Source organism: Acinonyx jubatus, chromosome A3 (assembly GCF_027475565.1).
Source record: "Acinonyx jubatus isolate Ajub_Pintada_27869175 chromosome A3, VMU_Ajub_asm_v1.0, whole genome shotgun sequence".
In the NCBI taxonomy this organism is placed as follows: domain Eukaryota; kingdom Metazoa; phylum Chordata; class Mammalia; order Carnivora; family Felidae; genus Acinonyx; species Acinonyx jubatus.
Genome location: NC_069388.1, coordinates 12,042,521 through 12,069,157, shown reverse-complemented (window position 1 = coordinate 12,069,157; position 26,637 = coordinate 12,042,521). Strand labels below are relative to the sequence as shown.

Below are 26,637 nucleotides of genomic sequence, written 5' to 3'. Positions count from 1 at the left end.
ACTACAGTCATGCAGAGAAACAACCAGAAATTCTCAGTGTCAGGCTGGAGAACTCCGCTCTTGGTCGCACTAAGCTCAGAGTAACGATGCCGAATGAGGCACACGCAGCCCCAGATTGGTGAAGACGGCTTTTGCTAACATGGCGCAACAGACCTACCAACCCTTGCTTAGCCAAGACGCCTATAAAGAAGACCAAAGGGTCCCGCTCAGCCATGCGGACGACACACACTTCCGGGGCTGCAGCCTGTCCTTAGGGAAACCCACACCTCTGAAGCGTTTCCATGAACTGCAGATACTTTGCATCGGGCAGTAGGGTGCAAAGCACAGATTATCACAGTCCGTGAATCCCACGGCGACCTGGGATGATGGCAAGTCCAGGTGGGCCTCCTAGCATCTGGTCTGACTTCACAGCCTACCTTCCATCGAGGCATGCAATCCGAAGGCTTCCAGTGACCTCCGAGCTTGATGGCTGGGTCTTTGGAGAAGATTTCATGGATGTCGTCCATTGCGATTTCACTCATGTTTATGTCTATTGGGCCCTCTGAACAGAGAAAGGGGTGGGGGGGGGGAAGAAAAAGAATTAAGAGGCCAGAATTAAGAGGCCAGAAAATGACAGAAGTCTCCCCCCATGTCCAGGGTTTCACTCTCTAGGGAGGTTCAATGCTTTTTCAGCTGACTGCCGTCTTTCACAGTGCTGGGAGGCCCTTCCTCTGCTTTGCAACCCCCTGTATTTCACTTCATCACTATTACTGGGCAAAGCAGTAAGTCAAGAAGTTAAGACTTTAGAGCTTTGGCTCTGCCAATGGAGTGGAAAGAAATTGAGACTGAGTGAATGGCAGCTGAACGTCTCAAAGAGGAAGGAGGAAAGTGGCTGTGCTTGAAGCCTCTCTGAGGGCTCCCGAGGCGAGCACCCACGCACGGCCCCACCACCGATCGGTGATCCCAAGTGATCATGCCCAAACTCAAAACATTCATCTTCTGCTCAGGTCGTGATCTCTCGGTTCCTGAGTTCAAGCCCCACATCGTCCAATCCTCTGCAGCCCCCTCTCTCTGCCCCTCCCCCACTTGCACTCTCTCAAAAATAAAACATTAGGGGAAAAAAAAAAACCTCTCATTCTTATTTTAATCAGATAAAAAGACCCGTCAGTCTGCAAAGCCAGGGTGGCTCTACTCACTCATGGAAGGGAGCCTCTCAGGGCAGGTATGGTTTGCAAAGTAGGTGAAGTCTTCGGGAAGAAACGTTGTGGTTTGTAGGAAGGTTTCGCTGTGGTTCAAGTCAAGAGGATAATCTAGAGAGGTAAGAAAAAAAGGCACATGTCCTCAATTCTGCAATTCTCAGAGGCCTACCAGAGAAGTATTTTTCTTAGACAGCATTTTTTTGTTTTGCAGAATTGGGACTCTGGGCTAGCTGTTTACCGCAGCTAAAAATGCGAACACGTCAATAAACAGGTTAACAGACAATCTTCTGCCAACCGGTGTTTCTATTCTTATTGTTACTACAGTTTTATGTGCACCTCAGTGTCCAAAGAATTCTAGAACATAATTTAAAAAAAAAAAAAAAAAAGAAAGAAAGAAATGACAGTGTCCCCCTCCCATGTCTTATTCTCTACAGGAACTATTTTCACTTCTTTCAGACAACTACTGTGGTATTCACTTCCACTGACAGCTGTTCCAGGAGCTTCTGTTTTAGGTCTGTGGGTTTTGCTCTCTTCCCTCCCTGCCCCCACGACACACACACTCTTTCACCCTCCCATCCCCCAACATATATGATCACTGTGGTTCACAAAATCCTTAGTATTTACACGGAAGGATTTATTCCTCAGATACTATTTGTAGCTGAGAAATGTGGAAGGTTAGGATTCCTTTTCTTTTCCTGTATAATTTTTTCCTGGAGTGACTGTTTCTGTTTGCTTAGTTGTTGTTTTTTTTTGTTTTTTTTTTTTTTAAGTTTATTTATTTCAAGAGAGGGACAGAGAGAGCAAGTGAGTGGGGGAGGGGCAGAAAGAGAGAGAGAGAGAGAGAGAGAGAGAGAGAGAGAGAGAGAGAGAGAGAGAATCCCAAGCAGGCTCTGCACTGTCAGCACAGAGCTGGACTTGGGGCTCGAACTCATGAACCGTGAGATCATGACCTGAGCCAGAGTCGGACAGCCAACCAACCGAGCTGCCAGGTGCCCGTTTGCTTAGTTTCATGTGATGTCACGACTAAGCCGACACCATGCCCTTTGCCACCACATTCCTGCTTAAGACATTCACAAGCCTCACGTCCTCCCTCAACTCTGTCATCCCAAAGAGGTCCTGCGCCTTCCGGCCAGTCTGGACTGGCTCCCGCTGTGCCCGCTGTGCAGATGCCGCCTGGGGTCTCCCCTCCCCTCTCAGCAGGTGTGAAACCTCACTTTTCCTCGGCTCGATTTCTCCCTCTTTCTCGCTGGAACACATCTCCCTCTGGCTTCCTAAGCAGGGGGATGGAAGTACATCTGTTTCTCGTCTCTCTCCCTTGATCCATAGGCGGGCCGGGCTTACAGAATTCCGGGCTGGACACAATACTCCCGGGGAACCGGGCAGGTGCTCGACTCCACGCCCCCTGCTGAACCTGGAGCCATTCCAATTCCGGGTCCCTGGAAAGGTGACCGGGAATTGCTTTCCCAGAGTGTGATGAACTTCCTCTGGGGTCAGGAAATGTTACATTTCTATTTTGGGGTCTATTCTCACCCGCTGTGTTGACCATTTGGTGGACCTTTACCGTGTAGAAATTCATGTCCTCCAGTTCTAGAATTTGGGGGCAGGAAGACTAGTATTTTTTTTTTTAACATTTATTTATTTTTGAGACAGAGAGAGACAGAGCATGAACAGGGGAGGGGCAGAGAGAGAGGGAGACACAGAATCTGAAACAGGCTCCAGGCTCTGAGCCATCAGCCCAGAGCCCGACGCGGGGCTCAAACTCAAGGACCACGAGGTCGTGACCTGAGCTGAAGTCAGATGCTTAACAGACTGAGCCACCCAGACGTGCCCCGCACCCCCCACCCCGGCCTTTTAATGTTTATTTATTTACTTAGAGAGCATGTGTGAGTGGGGGAGGGACAGAGAGAAGGAGAGAGAGAATTCCAAGCAGGCTCTGCCCTGTCAGATCAGAGCCTGATGCAGGGCTTGAACCCATGACCTGTGACATCAAGACCTGAGCTGAAATCAGGAGTTGGACACTTAACCGACTGAGCCCCCCGGGTGTCCCTCTCAACTCTTCTAACTCACCATCTTGCCACTTTTCTGCTCTGCCTTCTAAAAGGTTTCCTCGTTTTACCCAACCTTTCTTTTTAATTATCATTCCTGCTATTTCTTATTTTAACAAGTCCTTTTTACTTCTGAATGTCCATTTCTTACAATATACTTCTTTTCATGTTTGCAATCCCTTTCCCCACACCCTGGAGAACGTATGTGATAGGTGTTCTGAGTTTTCTTCTCCCAGCATGGCCTGTTTTCTCCTGATTTGCTGCTGCTTGTCCGTTTTGATTCCTAACACAGTCTTCCTTGGTTATCCGCTAGTATTTCAGAGGGCACTAACCAGCTACCTGGCAGGGCCTGGACTGAGCTTCTGCGTTGCAGAATGTTCTGGCAAGAAGTCTGGTTTGGAAGCCTCCAGTGTCAGTTCCTTAGGGGCTTTCTTCTTGGTCCAATCAGATTCCCCAGAGAACTCTGTTCTTTTATAAAGATTTTTTTTAAAGCAACCTCTATATCCAACATGGGGCTCGAACTCACAACCCTGAGATCAAGCGTTGCACACACTTACCAACTGAGCCAGCCAGGTGTCCCTAGAGGACTCTGCTAACCTCCTGGCAGAATGGCGCAGTCCCTGCCACAGGCACACTGGGACTGAGGAGGAGAATAGGGCACCTAAGCCAAGCCAGGTGCCCTCAAGTTGGGGGGCCTCTGTCTTACCACCTCTGAGGGTTATCAAGTCTCTAGTTCTTTGCCAGGATAGGGGAGAATCTGGGTTTCTGACTGCTTTTTAAATAGCTTTCAATCTATCTTTACCTAGGCTGCCACTTTTAGTCTTATCTGCAAAAGTACTTAATATTGCTAATTCCTGAGCTTCTGGGGGATTCTGGGGTCGTTATCGGCTTTCCCTGCAGCCGCATTATCAGTTTTCTTGGGTCTTTTGAGCCCTTTATCACTGGTCTGTCTGCTTTCCAACTTCCAAAATTTTTTGCTGTGGTCTCCCTTCTTGTTCTCCTCATTCTTCAGGGTTTATGCCATTCCACACACACACACACACACACACACACACACACACACACACACACACACACACTTTACTGTCATTTTAGTGAGGCTTTAGGAGTGTGGAGTTGATGCCTCTTTCCTGGGGATCTGTATGAAGGGGGCCCTCCAACTTCTTATTTTTTTTTTTACAGAAAAAGAAACCGTGTCTACACAACTGGTACAAGGAGACCTGGCCAGTACATGGGTAACTCTGGCTTAGTGATCCTTCCATTACACTGTACTATTTTTTCAGAGTATTAAAATCTCTCTTACCGATCCTTGGGGATTCATGCAGCTTCTACGAAATTAAAACTTTCTACTCAAACTCACTTTTGTACCCGAGAATTATACAATCTTCTACTCATATTTTTTTTAAAAACACTGTGAGATGGTTTCCAAGAATCAAACAGTGAGTAAGTACAGGGAATCCTTTCATACAGGCACAGGGCTATGTACTCCATAAGCGCTCACAGGACACAACTCAGTGAGCGTTGACTTGAAGAGAATTAAATTTCTTAATAGGGGAGGAAAGGAACAAAATGCTTTCTGTCCTTTTCACTAGCAGCTTTCCTGAAAAACACCAAGCCTGCATCATATCACCAAAAACAAAGCCAGCACGAACCCTAAAGGCAAAATCACATTTACAACAGAAATGAGTTCAAAAGTCCTCAGCTCATACATGTACACCTGTCCTAAACTGATCCTTTTTGAAAGTATTAACATTTCAAAAAGCTCTGTCAAGCACCTCCAATACTAATCATTACTCTGGATAATCCTGGTTTTACTTCTTAATCATGTATATATATCTACATATATCTACATGTATATACATGTAGATATATGTAGATATACGTGTGTGTGTTTAAATCTATAAACGATTCTCTTTAAGAAAAGTTTTCATGTGTACTAGAAAATGTGTATTTTGTGATATGGACATGTGCAGAGGGAGAAGCTTCTTCAAAACAGCATCACAGTAATTACATTTGCCTCTCTGAAGGAGAAGAAATTCCCAGGGGCAACATAATAGCATTTTCATAAGCAAATAATAGTAATAAAACACACACACAGAAGAGAATAATAATTCTGGGCAATGACAGAACCAAGCTTTAGAACTACAGCCTAAACAGGAAATAAGAAGAAAAAAGATAAAACTTACCATGATGTAGGAGAAGAGACAAGACACTTTCTAAACCTAATGATCCTATAAAGCCCCTCCTACTCTCTGCAAACACTAATAAACCCAGTGGCAACGAGCATGAAACAAACAAGACCAAATCAACATCACTCATTTTTTCCCTTCTGATTACTATATTAATCAACTATTTTTTTTAACCCCCACAAATAAACAACTCCTAAGTAGAAGTAACCTTGCCCTACACCGTGAGGGGAAAAAAGGCCCACAAAAACCTTCATTTCCTCATTTCTAACTTTAAATTTTTTACATAAACATTTAAGTAAAATTTGCTTTCTCACCGGTAGAAACCTTTCAAAGAAGTGGAAGAGGCAGAGGAAATTAGCTGCTCGTGACCTGGTGAAACTATGTAGTTACCGTGGGTGCCCAGTCCTCCTCTCCAGCTGCCCAGAAACGGGTGCTTCCAAATGACAGCTTCTTCCTCTTTCTCTCTTTTTTTGAAGACTTTATTTTTAAGTGACCTCTACACCCAACGTGGGGCTGGAACTCACAACCCCGAGATGAAGGGTCGCACGGTGCTGACTGGGCCAGCCAGGAGCCCCTTCCTCTTCCTCTTCCTCTTCCTCTCTGCTGGATGAGGGAGGGAGCAGCTGGGCGGGAAAACAAGCTGGCTGACTCTCTCTGGCCGAGGCTTTGTGTTTTAAGTCGAATCTGTTTTAAATCAGGACACATTCTTCCAGCAAAGCAGACAGAAAGGCAAAGAAGGTACTGGTTTTGCATTTATAAGACGGGAAAACAGCAGATAGCCTTCGTACCTACAAATTCAGACGGCCTGCTTACTCAACTTTGCTTTCCACCAGGGCTTCGGCAGCCACGCCTGCACATGAGAATCGTCTACGAAGCTTGTAAAAACCCTAATAACACACGGGCTATTTCCCAGACTGATGAAGTAAGAACCTCTGGGGGAGGGGTGCAGGCACTGGTCACCCCTGGGAGTTTCCAATGTGCACTCAGGTCGGCATGGCTACCCCAGTGTTTAGGAGGGGCAAACATCTGCCTTCTCCCTTATCTTGCCAAATCCAGTTGAGCTGGGACTGGGAAACGCTGACCAAGAGATTCCAGGAAGAACCACCACTTTCCCCTTCCATTTGAGAAAAGACCAAACACTTCCCTCTCTGCTTGAAAAATGTGGAAATGTGTATATACTAGAAAGATGTCATCAGAACAAATATCTGTAAAATACAAAGAATTAGCATTTTTCACGAGTTAACAGGCCTAAGGATGACCTTGCACCTGCTGGGTGAGTAGACACAAGGAAGACCATGGACTGAGCACCCAAAACCCAGACAGAAAGAGGGGCACCTGGGTGGCTCAGGTGGTTAAGCGTCTGACTCTTGATTTCAGCTCAGGTCATTATCTCGTGGTTCATGAGTTCGAGCCCCGCATCAGGCTCCATGCTGACAGTGTGGAGCCTGCATGCGATTCTCTCTCTCGTTCTCTCTCTGCCCCTCCCCTGCTCGCATGAGCGCGTGCACTCTCTCTCTCAAAATAAACAAACTTAAAAAAATTTTCTTTTCATAAAAAATAAAGAAAAACAACAACCAGAGACAAAGAGGTTAAGGATATCTAGCTCACTGAATCTATTACACAGTGCCCTGGCAATGACTTTATTCACTTTATTTGCCTATGGCAACAGACCTGTTTCCAAGGATGTGGACAAGAGAACATTTTTCTGAGCACATGACTATAAAGGGATTGGGGCTGTAAGTGTGGGAAGGTTTGCGTGCATGTGCGGACACACGCGTGTACAGAGGCAAGAAATCTCCCTCTGGGTAAAAGTTACTAAGTAGAATGGCACCTGCAAACTCATATTTAAGGATGAGAAAGGCCTGGTCCCCCAACCACTCGCCTCATTTATAAAACTAAGAGGGTGGGGACACCCTGGCTGACTCAGTCAGAGGAGTGTGTGACTCTTGATCTCAGAGTCATGGGTTTAAGCCCCCATATTGGGCATAGAGATCACTAAAAAAGTAATAAATAAACTTAAAAAAAATCCTAAGTGGCTAGAAGAGATGAACCCAGATGACCCATTCTGATGTCAATGTTCTCTGAGCATCTCCCCTACTGCTCACAGTAAATTCTGCAGGATTCCTGAGGTCACACACACACATGGCACCGAGAAGCCTCCTCTCCAGGTTATTATTACTTCAGGTGTATCTCCTGGCTCACAGTCCTGATCCTGACAAGTGCATTCTTTTTTTTTTTAATTTTTTTTTTTTTAATGCTTATTCATTTTTGAGAGAGACAGAGACAGAATGCGAGTGGGTTGGGGCGGAGAGAGAGGGGGACACAGAATCTGAAGCAGGCTCCAGGCCCTGAGCTGTCAGCATAGAGCCTGACGTGGGGCTCGAACTCACAAGCTGTGAGATCATGACCTGAGCCAAAGTCAGACGCTCAACCGACTGAGCCACCCAGGCGCCCCTGACAAGTGCATTCTTATTGGACAATCACCACTTTGGCTTTCAAGGATAAAGCCAGCATTATTTAAATGCCACACTAAGCTTTTTAGCTACACTTCTTGGACTAATGAAAGCCTTTGAAGATGGGCATGGGCCCCAGCACTGTGTCCAGGGTGGGGCAGTGGAGCTCGTGGGCCACCTCCGTCCTGCTACCCTTGTCAAGCCCGTGGTGGGAGTGTTCGGGTCAGAAATGACAGTCACCCACTATCTCAGCAGGATCAGGTCGAGAGTGCCCTCTCTGCCTGGCACTGCTTTGAAATGAATAAAAATGGTGGGTTTTCACTGGATACCTTTCCAATGAAATGATATTTCCTCTTTAATACTCACTCCCCAAGGATGTGCCAGGAACATGGAAGCCAATTAAGATGGTAATCTCAGAATTAGGTTACAACACTTAAAATGTCTTCTTGTTAATAAATCTATTCACTCACACACTCAAAAACCACTTCCTGAGGGCCTTCTGTGTGCTAGGCGGTGTGCAGCGTGCTGGGGCTACCAGACCAGAGAGGCCGCGAAGGCTGCCAGCATCCGGAGGTCGGCAAGCCCTACCCCACAGCCACACCGAGCCCTGTATTTTACCTTCTCATCCCTAAAGTGGGAACACGGCAGTCGCCTTACTGAGTTCCTATGACGAGTCCATGAGGCAGTGCAAGTGAAGTGTTGAGCGCATAGTAACACAGCCCCTGACAGCTAAAGACTTCCAATCTTTAAGGGAAACAGACACCATGGACACAAAATGGGTGATTATTCCCACCAGAGGGATGCTGGGAAGAATTATTTTGGTCTATGACAATTTGAAAATAAACACACGCAAAGTCAAATCACAATGGGTCCCTGGATACGTCTTCCGAGGCCACAACTTGGTTTTCAAGGACAATCACCCCTAGGGTGATTAGTGAGATCCTGTGCTTGTAGGGAGGGCAGCTGCCTGTGGCCCTCTAACTTCTGAGAGAGAACAGACTAACTCACCAAATGCCCAGATGGACGTCCCACTATCATCTAACTTTGGAGAGACATGGAGACTTGGACTGGATAAATGTCATGACAGTACAAATGTTCCTTTTTTCCTGACTGATTCATCAGGGGGAAGGCTGATGAGTAGTCAAAGGACTCCCTAGTTTCATCACACAACGAAAAGCAGGTTTGGGGCAGGGTTCGGGCAAAGTCACCTGAACAAGTCACTCCAACGCTTCCAAGATTATTTGTGCTACCTGTGCAAAATGGAAGTAACATAAAATCCTGTCCACCTGAGAGGACCATGCTTGAGTCAAGGGTGATGATGTGTGAGCAGATTATTTGCAAAATCTAATGTCATACACGATGAATTAGGAAAGTGTGCTCAGCCTTCTCTCATGCCTTTAGAAAACTGTATGGATTCCTCTTCCAGATCTGGTTCAGGGCTCAGGCCAATTGTTTAATGAAACCACAATTTGGCCGAAAAGCCCTGAAAAGCCAATCACTTGCTCTTTGCAAACAAGAAGAAAGGAAGTATTAAAGCTTTGGTTTGCTAACTGTAGTCCTTTGTTGCTAAGTTGGCCAGTAGTCCAGACTGATGATAAACAAGGATGTGGTCAATTCTTTTAAGGATTTCACTTCCCTTTGAGAGGCAATGCTTTCTCCCGAGATCCCAAGCACCACAGAATTTTCATTTGCAGTGTTTGCAAAGCAACTTCACATTCTACAGTGAGCTCTGGACAATCTCAGAACTTAGAGAAGGCTGATTTAGAGGCAAGAATATTTCTTCAACTATACTCATTTTATGATACTGCACTAGGCTTGAGTGAAATTGGTAACAAAGCCACAGGAAAGCACACTGGGTCTCAGTTAAAGAAATACAAAGGCAAATCATAAATGCTTAGCAAAATAAAATCTCGGGGGTGTCTATTTTTTAAATAAAATACATCCCTGGCCAGGCAAGAGACGCCTCACGACCGTCCCATTTAACCATCTGGAAATACTTTCTATGTTCAATTTTTGGAGGAGTTAAAAAGAGAGACCAAAAAGACAGCTTTCAAAGGTGAAGAACTTGCTGTGTATAGCCTTTATAAAAATAGTTAGAGTCAAAACCATGATTCAGGAACAAGCTCTTTTCATATAATGTTAGGCAAGCCATCTAACCTCTGTGTTCTTTTTTCCTCTTTATATAATTAGTGCTTGTAAGATAATAAAAGCCACAGGTAAAAGTTCCAAAAGATTGAGAAGGCAGAAATGTTCACTCTTGCGTCCATCACTGCTATCTTTAGCTGAATAGTCTCAAAAGCTTTCTGCAAAGCTGAAGGATTCTGACTGCCAAACTCAGCCACGTAGCTGGAATTAAACCACAGGATGAAAACCACACCTGACTAGGGAAGATAAACCAGGCAAACTATTGAACATTTCTTCCAGAAGTGGCTGTTAATTTGCGGAGGCTGTCTCAGATGACGTGATTATTATGAAATGGAAATCTGTTAAGTCTCAATTAAAGCACTCATAACCAACGAGGTAAGCAAGTCCTATGGGGCTGGCGAAATTCAAGCGCAGTCCAACAGGAAGAACAGAGTTGGAGCAACCCTTCCTGTTGGGCAACCACGGCCAGATTTACTTTGAAAATACCATGGACCACCACTACGTGCAACTAACGAGACAAAACCAACCCACCAACCAACCAACCAACGAACCAACCCCACAACGTTGAGCCATAAAATAAGCAAGTGTAAGGAAGTCCAACCAAGTTCTGTTTTTCCTCGTTGGCTGTATGGAACATTTTTTGAAATCAAATTCTTTCCAGAAACAACTGTTTTGCTGGTGTCCTAAACATAAGCTTAATTTTAGTCCCCTCTTAGAGGCTGAAAAAAGGGGTCTTAAAAGATATTCTTTACCCCCCCACCCCCAACCTTGAAAAGTATCAGGAGCAAAACTGGAGTCATCCAGTCACCTTGAGTATAGTGTTGGCAACACGAACAAGGATTCATTTTGCAAGAACCTCTTTTTTAGGAAGAAGGGAAGGCTCAGCCAAACCTTCTCTCTTTTACAATGCACTTTTTCTCATCAAAAATAATTATTCGAACCAAATTTACCTCTCTGGGGAGGAGACATTCTAATCAGACCATCTCTTGACTAAAAATATACCTGAGTCATTCACGCTGCTGTTCCTCTTGGCATAAGCACTCCGAACCACCTGCTCATAAACCTGAGCTCCGATGGTTCTCATGTTGTCCCGGATCAGAATGCCTTGAGCCTGCATCATGAAGAGGTAGGTGTTCACTGCAGAAAACAGAAGAGAAGGGGAAAAGAGGTGAATTCAAAAGCCATCATGAAAACAAAACAAAATAAACACACATACTTTGGCTCACTTGCTTTCCTTCTTTAAAAAAGTTTTTTCAGGGGCGCCTGGGTGGCTCAGTTGGTTAAGCATCCAACTCTTGCTTTCAGCTCAGGTCATGATTTCATGGTTCATGGGTTTGGGCCCCACATCGGGCTCTGTGCTGACAGCACAGAGCCTGCTTGGGATTCTGTCTCCCTCTCTCTCTGTCCCTCCCCTGCTCGCTCTCTATCTCTCTCTCAAAAAAAACAACAAAAAAACAAATAAACAAATAAACATTAAAAAAAAACCACTTTTTTCAGCTCTGAAACCCCCAAATGCCTTAACTCTATTTTTCATCCTGGGCTCTATGTTCCTAAGACACCAACATTCCTTGGGTAGCTGAGTAGGACTAAGGGGGCATTTCTGTCAATATTCAGCAGCTTGAGGAAAAAAACCCAAACACATAAATTACAAAAATTACATTCCACCAGGTCTTCAAACAGCCAATCGGTATTCTAGCGCTGTGATGATCACAAAACCTTCAATTTAAAGAAGATCTCATCTCGCTTTAAGTTCACCTTCTCAACGCTCACTGGCTATGAAAGGAAACCACTGACCGCTCTGCCTACTGCAAACACTTAGGTCCAGGTCTGGTCTTGGCAACCTTCTGAAAGTGGTGTACTAAGGTCCAGCTACTTTTCTCTGGGGGGATTTGGAGAGAAACAGAAGACAGTGAAAGACTGCCAGCAGCCTGACTACCCACCCACCCCAGCCCCGAAGTCCAAAGCAAATGGGAAACAAGCAGGCTGCTTGGTCCGCGTGCAAAGGAAACGCACTCCCTTCGTATTATACACGAGTACTGAGCTACGGTGCGGCACGCCCGAGACACGTATGTCAATGACCCTCAATAAGACCAAACCAAAGCAGAAAACATAATCGTGACACACGATCATTCGCATTAACTGTCCAATCATCGTCATCTCTGGGGAGTGAGCTCCACTTGTGTTTTCTGCAAGTGTCTCTGAGATGTCAAACTGGGGAGTCACAATTACGCGCGAGCACAGCGCCGGCATTCCCTGTGCAATCTCAACTACCAAGTCATCCGTTTCCAAGAAATGGTAAGGTTTCAAGACACACATTTGCAAATCTGAACTCCGGCCTGCGCTGGAGACCCTCTGAACACGTGGCTGCCCTCCCACCAAGCCCCAGGCAGGTCCCCTACTTCTGGGCCACTCGGCCAGCCTCGATGCACGTGGCCTCGGGCTGTCCTGGCTCTCTGTCCTGGCTCTCAAACTAGACGTGTTTTGTTGACACTGCTTCACCATTATCATCTCAGTGTCCTGCACACAATGGGCCGTAAATAAGGGCTAAATGGATGAAGCGGAGAAGTCAATTTATTGTATTTCAGGCTACTGTGTTCGCTGCTTGCACTGGTGACAGGGGTGGGGATGGGGACGGACCATCGGGCACAGCTCTCCATGAAAAACCCCAGGTGGCCCGTGTTAAACAGGGACATAAAACACTGCAAAAGATTTCAATGATCCCGAAGGTATATCCGGAGCCAGAAAATAATAAACAAATTAAAAATAAAGTCGATGTTCAGAATGCTTTCGGGAGAAATTAGGTAGTTTCAATGTAGGCCTTGCACCGACAGGAAGACAACCACACGTTAACTTCTGGCATCAGCAGAGAGGAGATCAGAGTGTTTATTCTCTATAGTCAGAGGAGTTACGGCAAAAGATGCCTTCAAATCCTTTAAAAAGTGTGATTCCGTGAAGCCTCTGAAAGCAAGAGTCACATCCCACTTTCTTTTTACAGCAGGTAGACAGCACAATGCCCAGTCACAGGAGGTAGGGAGTCTAGAAATATCCCTAAACAGAAGATGTAAAATCCATCCAGTAATAAATTTCTAATGTAGTTTCATGGTATCTTTTATGATTATAATATGTACATTATACATATTATATATAACTGCCCTGAAATCTTCCTTCCATCCCCAACATAGTACTAAACCAGCTGTCTTCAATAACATAGAAACAAATATTAATTAAACTTTGTGTGTAAAGCTGTTAGTTCGTGGGCACTGCAAAAAATCACTGCTTTCCTCTCCCTAAATTCCACAATCTTCTCGGTGCCTGTTATCTCCTACACTGCAAAGGACACTGTTCTTGGCCCCTCTTTTAAATTCTCTCCCCTTTTTTGTTCTGGAATCCCAAGGGCAGGATTCCTCTGGGGCAGTTCTCAAACTTTTCCCTGCCCACCACCTTGCAGAGCTACTTGGAGCCTGAGTGGGGCCCATGAATTTGCACTTGTAGCAACCTCACAGGCGATACCAGTGTGGGGGTCTGAGGACATTTCCAGAACCAGGGCTCTAGGGAAGTGCAGCTACATAATAAATAGTTAAGTTGCATTCACTGAGCACTTCATTACATAATTCTTTATCTCATTTAATCCTCATAATTATCCTAAGAGGCAAGTAAGAACTATTCAACTTACAGTCAGTTTCTAGACTTCAGGTTCTCTATGCAGCTTCACCAAGGTCAGCTGAGCCACGGACCCGCACAGGTGCACCCATGCTCAGAGGACTGAGCTTTAGGACTTTGCTCTAGCCAACACCTCTCCCTCAAAGATTGCAGGTACCCACGTGGCTTACACGATTCCTGTTAAGGAGCTGGCTTTCCAGTCTTTATCTCCTACACAAAGCTGCCAGATGGATCTTTCTTAATTACAGATTTATCCACACTGCTCCTGCTCAAAAGCCTTCCATCCGGGGGCTTTGGCGCTCCTGTCTACCATGCAAATCTCATTAATCCTTCAATTCCCAGTTACACACTTCTTTAGTCCTCCTCGAATTTCTGTGGTACTGTTACAGATTATCAAAAATCTGCCCTTTGTTTATATTTCGTCTTAAGTTTCCTAACAACTGTCTCATGTGTTGGTCTTCCCATTCAAATAACAAATTTACTCAAACCACCTATTAAGGCTTTTTCTAATTATCTACAGGAATTAGCACAATGCTGGGGGGAAAAAAAACAAGACTGAGGAGATACATTTTGCCAAACAAAAGAAAATAAACACGAATTCACAGACTCAAGATTGGATGAGATTTTGAAAAACACTCCTCAATCAATGAAACCAGAAGCTGGTTCTTTGAAAGAATTAACAAAATTGATAAACCACTAGCCAGTTTGATCAAAAAGAAAAAGGAAAGGACCCAAATAAATAAAATCAAGAATGACAGAGGAGAGATCACAACCAACACAGCAGAAATAAAACAATAACAAGAGAATATTATGAGCGATTATATGCCAATAAAATGGGCAATCTGGAAGAAATGGACAAATTCCTAGAAACTCACAAACTACCAAAACTGAAACAGGAAGAAATAGAAAATTTGAACAGACCCATAACCAGTAAAGAAATTGAATTAGTAATCAAAAATCTCCCAAAAAACAAGAGTCCAGGGCCAGAGGTTTTCCAAGGGAATTCTACCAAACATTTAAGGAAGAGTTAACACCTATTCTCTTGAAGCTGTTCTAAAAAATAGAAATGGAAGGAAAACTTCCAAACTCTTTCTATGAAGCCAGCATTACCTTGATTCCAAAACCAGACAAGAGACCCCACTAAAAAGGAGAACTATAGACCAATTTCCCTAATGAACATGGATGCAGTAATCTTCAACAAGATAATAGCCAACCGGATCCAATACATTAAAAAAATTATTCACCACGACCAAGTGGGATTTATAACTGGGATGCAAAGCTGATTCAATATCCACAAAACAATTAACGTGATTCATCACATCAATAAAAGAAAGGACAAGAACCATACGATCCTCTCAATAGATGCAAAGAAAGCATTTGACAAAATACAGCATCCTTGCTTGATAAAAACCCTCAAGAAAGTAAGGATAGAAGGAGCATACCTTGAGATCATAAAAGCCATATACGAAAGACCCAACACTAATATCATCCTCAATGGGGAAAAACTGAGAGCTTTCCCCCTAAGGTCAGGAACAAGACAGGGATGTCCACTCTCGCCACTGTTATTCAACATAGTATTGGAAGTCTTAGCCTCAGCAATCAGACAACACAAAGAAATAAAAGGCATCCAAATCTGCCAGGAGGAGGTCAACCTTTCACTGTTCGCAGATGACATGATACTCTATATGGAAAACCCAAAAATTCCACCAAAAAATTGCTAGAACTGACTTATGAATTCAGCAAAGTGGCAGTATATAAAATCAGTGCATAGAAATCGGTTGCATTCCTATACACCAACAATGAAACAACAGAAAGAGAAATCAAGGAATCGATCCCATTTATAATTGCACCAAAAACCATAAAATACCTAGGAATAAATCTAACCAAAGAGGTGAAAAATCTATACACTGAGAACTATACACTGAGAAAGCTTATGAAAGAAATTGAAGAAGACACAAAAAATGGAAAAAGATTCCATTCTCCTGGAGAGGAAGAACAAATATTGTTAAAATGTCCATGCTACCCAAGCAATCTACATATTCAATGCAATCCCTATCAAAGTAACACCAGCATTCCTCACAAAGCTAGAACAAATAATCCTAAAATTTGTATGGAACCAGAAAAGACCCCTAATAGCCAAAGCAATCTTGAAAAAGAAAACCAAAGCAGGAGGCATCACAATCCCAGACTTCAAGCTACACTACAAAGCTATAATCATCAAGACAGTATGCTACTGGCATAAGAACAGACTCTCAGATCAATGGAACCGAACAGAGAACCCAGAAATGGACCCACAAACGTACGGCCAACTAATCTTTGACAAAGCAGGAAAGAGTATCCAATGGAATAAAGACAGTCTCTTCAGCAAGTGGTGCTGGGAAAACTGGACAGCGACATGCAGAAGAATGAACCTGGACCACATTCTTACACCATACACAAAAATAAACTCAAAATGGATGAAAGACCTCAATGTAAGACTGGAAGCCATCAAAATCCTTGAGGAGAAGAAAGCTGGCAAAAACCTCTTTGATCTTGCCCACAGCAACTTCTTAACTCAACACATCTCTGGAGGCAAGGGAAACAAAAGCCAAAATGAACTATTTCTGCACAGTGAAGGAAACCATCAGCAAAACTAAAAGACAATCGACAGAATGGGAGAAGATATTTGCAAACGACATATCAGATAAAGGGTTAGTATCCAAAATCTATAAAGAACTTATCAAACTCAACACCCAAAAAACAAATCATCTAGTGAAGAAATGGGCAAAAGACATGAATAGAAGCTTCTCCAAAGACATCCAGATGGCCAACTGACACATGAAAAAATGCTCAACATCACTTATCATCAGGGAAATACAAATCAAAACCACGAGATACCACCTGACACCTGTCAGAATGGCTAACATGAACAACTCAGGCAACAACAGATGTTGGCGAGGATGCAGAGAAAGAGGATCTCTTTTGCACTGTTGGTGGGAATGCACACTGGTGCAGCCACTCTGGAAAACAGTCTGGAGGTTCCTCAAAAAATTGAAAATGGAACTACCTACAACTCAGCAATTGCACTACTAGGTATTTATCCAAGGGATACAGGTGTGCTGTTTTGAAGGGGCACGTGCACCCCCATGTTTACGGCAGCACTATCAACAATAGCCAAAGTATGGAAAGAGCCCAAATGTCCATCGATGGATGAATGTATAAAGAAGATGTGGTATATATATACAATGGAGTATTACTCAGCAATCAAAAAGAATGAAATCTTGCCATTTGCAACTACATGGATGGAACTAGAGGGTATTATGCGAAATTAGTCAGAGAAAGACAAATATCATAGGACTTCACTCATTTGAGGACTTTAAGAGACAAAACAGATGAACACAAGGGAAGGGAAGCAAAAATAATCTAAAAACAGGGAGGGGGACAAAACATAGGAGACTCTTAAATATGGAGAGCAAAGAGAGGTTACTGGAGGGGTTGTGGGAGGAAGGATGGGCTAATTGGGTAGGGGGCATTAGGGTATCTACTCCTGAAATCATTGTTGCACTATATGCTAACTAATTTGGAGGTAAATTTAAAAAATAAAATTATAAAAAAAAAAGAAAAGAAAAACACTCTTCAAGACCACTTAATACTTCCACACCAACCCAAAAACTGTGCCTTCCAAGAAGACTGAATCAGTATGTAAAACAGAGCCATCTTCAAAGAAAATCCTGCTTTGAGTTGGGTCCAAAATGTTTCCGAATCACTTTTACCCACTGGTAAAATTCACATCTTCGTGAAGTAGATATCATCCTGATTTTTTATTTTAGATAAGGAAGTCAAGTCGTCCAGAAGTCATTTACCCAAGGTCATACAATCAGTGAAGTAAAAAACAGAGACAGGTGAGGTTAGGTATTCTGTAACATTTTGATAAGCTTTTGGGAAAACAGTCCTTCCCAATAATATGGCCTTGATCAACAGCGGCTGAATCACAACTAAAAACAAAACGAAACAAACAAACAAAAAACAAATGAATTTATTTATTGGTATTGTTTTTTTAACCTGATTTAAACTGGCACTCTGTTGTTGAGTCCTCCATTGTGTTAACAAGTATCTACTGAGCGCCTGCTTTCCTGGGTGCTTTTGACAGGCGGTACTAGGTCACTGGGGGCCAAGCATGAGTAAGACAACACAGAGTAAGGTACAGACACAATTAAACAATTATAATGCAGTGTGATAAATGTCAAAATAACATTTACTACAAATTCAGGCATACTGTTAACTTTTTTACACTTTCACAAGAAACCCTAATTATCATCCAGCCCCAGTATCTAGGTTAAGGGATCTCTTATGACCATAAAGCAGTTGAGAAAAATGAGCCCCATTCGGGTGCACACAATTGGAAATTTCCATCCCCATGCCAGTGTAAGCAGCCTTGGGCCATGGCTTTAACTAGAGCGTTTCCGGAAGCAAAGCACTGGGTCTCCTAAACCGGAAGACATACTCTCTCCTCTCCATTAGAATTCCAATCAGCCTCCACATCCTTATGAATCAGGTAAATGATTTTCACTTGAACACACACATTAATAAGTGACTGTGACTCATAAAAATTCCTTACAAGATCTGAAATTCCAGATTAGGAGCAAAATAATTTAAGGAAAAGACAAAATAACAGAATTCTACACATTTAGAGAGTTCATAATTTTTTTAGGCTAAACATGTGTGTCCTTAATGTTGGTTACATCTGGCTTGGTAAGCTAGAAGTAGAAAAAGCAAGCCATTCTTTTCCTGACCGCTCTTGGAAACCTGTGTCTTACCCCCAATACCCAAACACCCCAACACACACACACACACACACACACACACACACACACGTGCACACCCACAGCCCAATCTGCCTTCCCAGCTTTATTTTCCTACTTGACACACTACACATTTTCTTCTTTGTCTTGTCTAGGCTACTTCCCTCACTAGAACGTGAGCTCCCTGAGGGCAGGGAGCTATGCCCCTGGTTAGCTAGAACAACGTGTCTCGAACAAGGAAGGTGCACAACAAATAATGTAAATAAGTGAATAAATGAGGACAACAAACAGAGGAATCTTCTGAATGAGGCTGTGCCCAAGGAGGTACACATACGGGATTCTCAGCCCTTCTCTTATATTAGCCCTTACTCCTTTATGAGAGAAACCCAAAATGTTCCCCAAACTAACCTGTTCCTAGGAAAAGTTCCGCAATTCCTTTTCACCAACTGAGCAGAGCTGCCAAATTGATTAGTTCTTCCCCCCAAAAACGTTCTCTGGGACTCTCCTTCCTCATGAAGTTGGGTATTTTTTTCATGCTCCTAATATAACGCACGAGTTAATCAAAACCTTATACATTATTTGTAATAGAAAAACATTGGGAAGAACCTAAATGTGCATCCAAAAAAGACTGGTTGAATACATGACCATACACCTATGTGGATGGAGTACTAGGAGGCCATAAAGAAGAGTGAGGAACCATTAAAAATAGCCCCAAACTGGAAAGAACCCACAGGTCTATCTGCAGTAGAACAGATTAAAAATCTGTAGCTCATCTGAATCAGAATCTATACAGCAACCAGAATGAACTACAATTATGTGCGACCACACAGATGGGTCTCTCATACGTCACGTGGAGCAGAGAAACCAAAGAACGTACATATCATTCCATGCACGTGAAGTACAAAGTCAAAAACAGGCACGACTAGTCTACTGAGTAAGAAGTCAGGAGAACAGGTATCCTTGGAGTGGGCAGTGTGGTTGGAACGGGGCTTCTGGTAACTTTTTAATTTCTTGACCTGGGTACTGTTTACATACTGTGTTCATTTTGTGAAACTTTATCAAGCTGTTCACTTATATTGCTTCACTTATTTGTGGATTTCATTAAATGTACCCGCCCCCCCCAAAAAAAAGAATGAAGACAATCCGTGAACTGAATTTCAGGATATCCTGTTAAATAAATTAAAAAAAAAAAAAAAGCAAAGAGAAGTAACAGCATACACATGTGCACATGTGTGATTGTTTCTGATTGTTTAAGTAATAAGGTAAAACTTATACACTTAACATTTTTATAGAAAGAAACACATGAAACGGAAGCCATTATACACCTATCATGTGCCAAGAACTGCCCTCCACTCTGCAGATAAACAGATCACCATAAATAAGATACAGTCCTTGTCACTGTCTGCAATGCAGGACCCAGGCAAGGAAACCTGTAACTAGTCCCGTTTCCAAGGGACAGGAGAGCAGCCACTAAATCCCTCTGTGAGGGCAGGGTCAGGAAAACAGTCTCAAGAAGAGGAGAGTCTGGAAGAGCACTGCATAGGTCTAGGCCAGGAAGAGGCCCATGAGGACGAACGGGCACCAGGGGAGAAATATGTTTGAGGATCAAAGAGCAGCTCAGTATGGCTGGAATGAAGGGTGTGTATGGCAAAACGTGCGAGGAGGCCAGAAAAACAAAGGGGGTGAAATCACAAAGGGCTTTTTTATGTGCTATATTTAGGGGCTTGACATTGAAGAAATGGTCTAGGGTCAGATTTCGGGTGGGCCAACTGGCAGGTATAAATCCAAACATATAAATTAGCCCTTACTCACTCATGGCTCCAGAAAAAGGACTCGTATTTTTAGCATCTACAACCTAAGTTCCTTAATCAAAGGAAGGAAATTCTTTGGATGAACTGACTAGGGCTCTGTGTGCAGAATCCCACTTGGTTATTAAAAGCTGGGTGTCCAGGAGCACCTGGGTGACTCAATCAGTTAAGCGTCCGACTCTGGCTCCGGTCATGATCTCACGGTTCGTGGGTTCGAGCCCCACGTCGGGCTCTGTGCTGATAGCTCAGGGCCTGGAGCCTGGAGCCTGGAGCCTGTTTCGGATTCTGTGTCTCCCTCTCTCTCTGACCCTCCTTTGCGCGCACGCTCTCTCTCTCTCTCTCAAAAATAAACATTGAAAAAACTAAAAAAAGTTGGGTGTCTAAATCTTACCAAAGGCCATATTTTTGCTCTACGTGAAGCAGCGGGGGGAATGTCCTGTCTGCCAAAATCTGGGAAGCCAGCAGATGGAGTGAAGATGTCAGGATGGAAAGCTGGGGACTGCTAACACTAACCACAGCCAGGGAGAGCTGGCGTGGGGGGCGGGCACCTGACAGGCAAAGGTGCCACTTCCCACTGGAGCAGGCTGTCGGACCACGTGTTCTTTCCCTGGATTTACCCACACCGGGCATCTCTGCTCTGACCACCCTACAGACCACACAAATGTGTGACTTATAACAGTGTCAAGGACATTCCAGGAAAACACGGTGACAAATCTATGAACAGATTATACCCCACTAACCCCAATAGGGTTATACCCCACTCAGATGCCCACGCTCTCAATATAAAACGAAGGCTGGGGAAAGGGAACAGAAGCAGAAAAGGAATTAAAGACAGGAAAACAGGAAGGTTGCTCACTTCCTTTCCCTTCCCCCATATGTAAGCAACACACACAAGATAACAGTGAAAATTAAGGGGAAACAAAGAACAGAGAGGTGTCATAGGAAGTTTGGACTTTGAGTTTTGCCAGAGTATCCGCAAAACCTGCGCCACCTTTTTGGACCAATATTTTCTGAGAAAAACCAGAACCTGAAAAATAACTGATCTCTACCACCAAAAACAGAGATTACCAGGGTTCACTGCTCCGCACAGAGGAGTTCTGTAAAAGAATGCATTCACTTATTCTCCTTTTTTAAAAATGTTTTTAATGTTTACTTATTTTTGAGAGAGACAGAGCACGAGTGGGGGAGGGCAGAGAGAGAGGGAGACAGAATCCAAGGCAGGCTCCAGGCTCCGAGCTGTCAGCACAGAGCCTGAGGTGGGGCTTGAACTCACGAACTGTGAGATCATGACCTGAGCCAAAGTCAGACACTTAACCAACTGAGCCACCCAGGCGCCCCCGCTTATTCTGGTTATAATATCCATATAATACACACACACACACACACACACACACACACACAAGCCCTTGCAAAGAGATGGATTCCTAGGAAAAGTCAAGCATTTGTTGAGCCCGTGTGCCAGCACTTTCCTGGATACCTGTGTCTGTCACCTCATTTCCACCTCACACTAAACCAAGGTCGGTTACTACCCTCATTTTATAGACTGAAGGGGACTCAGGCTGGGAAAAGTAACTCAACTGTGTGCAGCCAAGATTTCTCTGTCGCCAGAGTCCAAGCTTTTAACAAATACTATGTTCCATTTTGTCCAGTTCTCAAATGCCTAGAAATCTCTTGAATGCACACTTACTGTTCCCACGCTTTGCTTACAGATTCCTTTCATCTGGATCCGTAGGGTCAATATCTTACACCTGATCGGCTCCCAATATTACACTTCAGTAGTGGGTGTCCGTGCTCATGATATGGTGTGGTACGTCCCTAAAATTTTATTAAGCTTTATAAGAATGTACTAAGTTTGAGGCTCTAATGTGAATCCTGAATCTTTGCGTTTCAGATCTACTTAAATACTGAAGGCTTATAGTAGACATTGAGAGACAGAAAGATCCAAGGTGGCTAAGTACGCTGTGGCACATATCTAAGAAAGAAAATATAAACTTTTTTTTTAAGATGCAAGGAATTTCTTGAAAATAAATTTAGTCTTTGGTACATCTGTTCTACTGCTCCAGAGCAACTGTGTGGCAATTTTCACACAAAAAGTATTTAAAGAAAACTGGGTGTTATGGGAGGGGAGCATTAAGAGAGTTAGGAATCCCCAAAATTATGGAGGAAAAATTTCAGTCCACAAATCTTTTGCTTTCCTAGTTCTTCCCATGTGAGGCAGAAAAACCACCAAGTCAATCATAAGTTCCGTTTTTCACCCTCCCTGGTTATTATTCCCAGCAATTAAAAAAAAGAGCAAAAAAAAAACCCAAGTGGTAAAAATTAACAACTATGAAATACTCTGTTAACGTTTCCACTGACCTGCTAGTGTATTAGCTGTTAAATTATTAAACTGTACATGAGATTAGAAATGAAAATGCTGCCTAAACAGATATTAACTAGCCAAGCTGCCTAAGGCAATCACTTAAGCTTCAGCTTTGTTCCCCCCAAATTCCTAATAGCACGATTACCAACCTTCAGAAGTACAGACCCACAAGAGGGGCTCAGCAAACACAGAAGCCCCAGTCCTGCACTGTGTAACCTGCACAGAACCCTGGGTCAGAGAAAACTATAAATTACCTATCTGGCACTGTTCCCATCGAATGCCTGCATCTACCCTGGCTCTGCCTGGGGAGTTAAGTTGCAGAGAAGGTGGAGATGTCACTGCGGTGGGGGGGGGGGGGGGGGGACCGACAGAGCAACACTGCTGTCAGCAGCTGACTCCAGCCAGACAAAGGCTCCGCCCACCTCTTGGGCCTAACCTCCCCGATGATCAGGCAGAACTCCACCTCCTGCTGAGGCTGCCACCTCTCCTGTCTGAATGTGCTCTGGTGACACTAAGCTTTAATGACCCTTTTCACAGTGTTTCCTGATATCATTCCACCCCCAGGATTAGAATGGTCTTGGCTCTTTCCCAAGTGATACATAAACTCTTATCCATGACCCCATACCTGTGAGCATGGCTCTTCCAGCAGGCTGTGGGTATGTGTTACTCTTCCCACCCCCTCCCATCTATAATGTCTGACAAACAGTAGACACTTCACTATTTATTAAATTGATGAATTACAGCTTGGCACAGAGCATGCTGTTATGGCCATTTGGTGGAGGTGACCTGTTTTCTAAAGCTAGATGTACGCTGTTTTTTTTGCAGCCACACTAGAAAGATTCGGCCAGAAAAGGGCACAGTGAAACTTATCCTTGACTAACTTTGCTGGTTTAAGTGTAAATTGGTATAAGCCTTTGGAAAAACTATTTGCAGACTCAACGAAGAGCCATAAAAATGCTCCCATCCTCTGCTCTAGCAATTTCAAGCAAACTATTCCAAACCTGAGGGCATTCTACACACAGAGTCTTTTATTGAATTATTTCTCCAAGCAAAACTTAGAAAACAACTCAAAAGCAACAATAAAATAACAGATACGTTAATTGTGATACGTACTCTTGGCAGAACCTATAACTTTACAAGTACAAACTATGAAACCTTATACGCAGAACAAATGTAGAACACCTAACATAGACTATCACCCTTAACATGAAACAAAGTTCTGTTATATTAGGTAACTACTGCTGAGGAACGAGCACATGCATGAGGCAAAAGAAGATTAAAAGCAACTTTACTAACAGGCTTAGGTGTAAACAGTATGTGATTTGATTTTTTCCTTCTATTTTTACAACTTTTCTCTACAACGTGTGTGTGTGTGTGTGTAATATGGGGGGGAAAAATCAAGGATTCCTCCAGCCAGAGTGAATTTATCTGACAAGAGACGTTAATAAACAAAATATACACAATTTCATTCTTTAGTTGTCAGGCTGGCGGGAGCGGGGGGGGGGGGGGTGGGTGGAGAAGCAAGCATACAAAGTATGTAGCTGTCATAATTGAATTACCCCCATATCAACATTCTGTTCTAGAAAGGTTGTTAATCACGGCTGCTCAAGTGCTCCCTACCTTGAAGCCCAGAAGAACTTCTTAGAACCAGAAATGTCTGCAGAAACCAAGAATTTACATACTGACAAGGAGTTCTACCTTTCTGTCTTTGGGGAGTACAGCATATGTGTACCACACAAATAACAGATATCACGGGAAAGGTTAGAAACCCCTCATAAATATCTTCCTTCTAACGGAAAAGCTGGAGGGGAAGTTCCTGAACTGGGGGATCCTGGTTTGAGTCCTGTCCCTGGCTGGCTCTGTGCTTTCTGGACCTTGGCTGTCCCATCTGTATCATGTTCGTATTGAACTGTATGAAGTTTTCTCAATCTCTTTCCAACCAGGCCACGACCCCCATCACTGATACACAGGAGAAATGCAGATACAATTATAGTAAATGCATTCAAAATACGGAATTATATAATACTGAGAAATTCTGATTCTTCTCCCTTCCCTTGGGACCTTGAGAATCATTGAACTGCTAAGTCTCCTTACCCTTCAAATCTCACGATGGTTAAGTGTGTTGTTTTCTTTCTTCACTTTGGAAAAACTGGCCCACATACACCTCAGACTTACATTTTCTGCCTTCTCTCCTCTTCCTTCCCAGAGCTGGTTAGGGTTTGACTGTCCTACACTGTTGGCCTTCATTTCCAGAACATTGTGCTTCAGCCCCCTTCATGGTAAAGCTGGAGAGGGTGCTCGACCGGATGGGAAAGCACATTCCCAGGGCCACCTCCTTCCCCATACACACAGGTCAGGAAATTATACTGGAGCTATCTACAATGAACAAGGTCATAAAAGGGCTTCTAATTCTCTCTCTCTCTCTCTCTCTCTCTCTCTTCTCCCTTTCTTACCACACTGAAAAATTATATTTTAGTTGTGATTTATAAGAATGCAATTCTAGAGCAAAGAATTGAATTTCTTCACCTCTGAAATGCTATCTGCCTACACCTAAGTTTCCTCTATCCTTTTGCAAATAAGAAACTGGACAAATAGGTGTGTTCAAGGATATTTATCTCAGTATTATCTATAAAAACAAAACCACAAACCTACCTAAATGTGCAACAAAAGGGACTGGGGACAAAAATTATGGCCAAGTCAACGCCATGGAAAACTGAGCAATCATTATTTCACCTAAACAATCATACCGTGGGACAGTGTATGCAGGATACCACATTTGTATTAAAGAAAAAGAAACACAGGAAAATACATGCATAAAACAGTGTTACAATTTGCGCATCAAATGTTCACAGTGTCATCTCTGCTCAGTAGAATTATGGGTCATCAGCACTTTCCTTTCTCTGTCACCATGCAGCATTCCCATGGCTGTCAGAAAAACCCTCATATAACAAAGAAGTTCTCTGCCCCAACAGGGAAAGTTCTTGCAGCAACCAAATCTGTTTGACCGCAAATTTCAAGTTTTCCAGAGTTACTGCTACAGCAAATACTCAGCACCCAGGAAGAGACAAGCGGGGAATCAGAAAAGACGGTTTATTTCACACCTGTGCCAGCCGAGTGGTGTCACCTCCAAAGGCTGAGCCCGAACCTCGGCACTGGCCTTCTCCTATGGCTGGGATGGTAGGGGGTTGAGAGACAAAAGAATAAGGGGAGGGGGCACTTATCAGTGGTGCTATGCAGGTGGGTGGTACAGGCAGGAGGCAAGCAAGATTACAGAAGCCAAAAGCATGCAAGGGAGTATCCGCCGTGGACATCTGGCTGGCCCCTTTTACCTTGTTTTTACTAGCTTTTCTTCTCATTAGGAAGAATGTCTTTTTCACATAGCACCTATTGAATATCTATGAACACACTAGGAATGCTGCCTTTGAACGTGGTTTCTTTCTTTCTTTCTTTCTTTCTTTCTTTCTTTCTTTCTTTCTTATCTATTGATTTTGAGAGAGAGAGAGAGAGAGAGAGAGAGAGAGAGAGAGAGAGAGAGAGAGAATGAACCCCAAGCAGGCTCTGTGCTGTCAGCAAAGAGCCCGATGAGGGGCTTGAACCCACGAACCATTGAGATCATGACCTGAGCTGAAACCAAGAGTCAAACGCTTAACCAACTGAGCCACAAGCACCTAGGTGATTGTTTTTTAAAAACAATCATGCATTTTAATATGGGGAAAAGGGGACACAAAAACACAGCTGAGCTTTTGCTCCCCTCTCTTTACTGCTCCAGACCCAAATGATTTCTCCAACCCCAAACCATTATTCCACCTTCACCTACACCCATGTGATTCCTAATTATCCTAAAATTTCTGATCCTTCTAGTTATAACTTCACCAAGCAAGCTTCTTCTACTCAGTCTACAATCCCAAAGTATTCTTCACATACTCTTCTTTGGTCTCACTCCTGATCCTCTTTTGGAAAGGAGATTATTCTCCATGTCCTATGGGGATAATATATTACAATCATATTACTGTTAG

The 26,637-nt window shown here is 43.5% G+C and overlaps 1 protein-coding gene and 1 long non-coding RNA gene across 2 annotated transcripts in view; both read right to left on the bottom strand.

The window, feature by feature from the left end:
* B4GALT5 (beta-1,4-galactosyltransferase 5) overlaps positions 1 to 26,637 on the bottom strand; it is a 71,125-nt gene that overhangs the window by 6,400 nt on the left and 38,088 nt on the right. The window contains exons 2-4 of the mRNA XM_027046825.2: positions 11,013 to 11,147; positions 1,176 to 1,289; positions 417 to 541 (exon numbers count right to left, since the gene is read on the bottom strand). Of these exons, the coding sequence (XP_026902626.1) occupies positions 417 to 541; positions 1,176 to 1,289; positions 11,013 to 11,147 (374 nt within the window). The remainder of the gene's footprint in view (positions 1 to 416; positions 542 to 1,175; positions 1,290 to 11,012; positions 11,148 to 26,637) is intronic.
* On the bottom strand, positions 5,702 to 11,006 carry LOC128311100 (uncharacterized). The gene is made up of 2 exons (XR_008289057.1): positions 10,379 to 11,006; positions 5,702 to 10,316 (listed from the first exon to the last, which is right to left on the bottom strand). It is a non-coding gene; the product is annotated as an uncharacterized LOC128311100 (long non-coding RNA).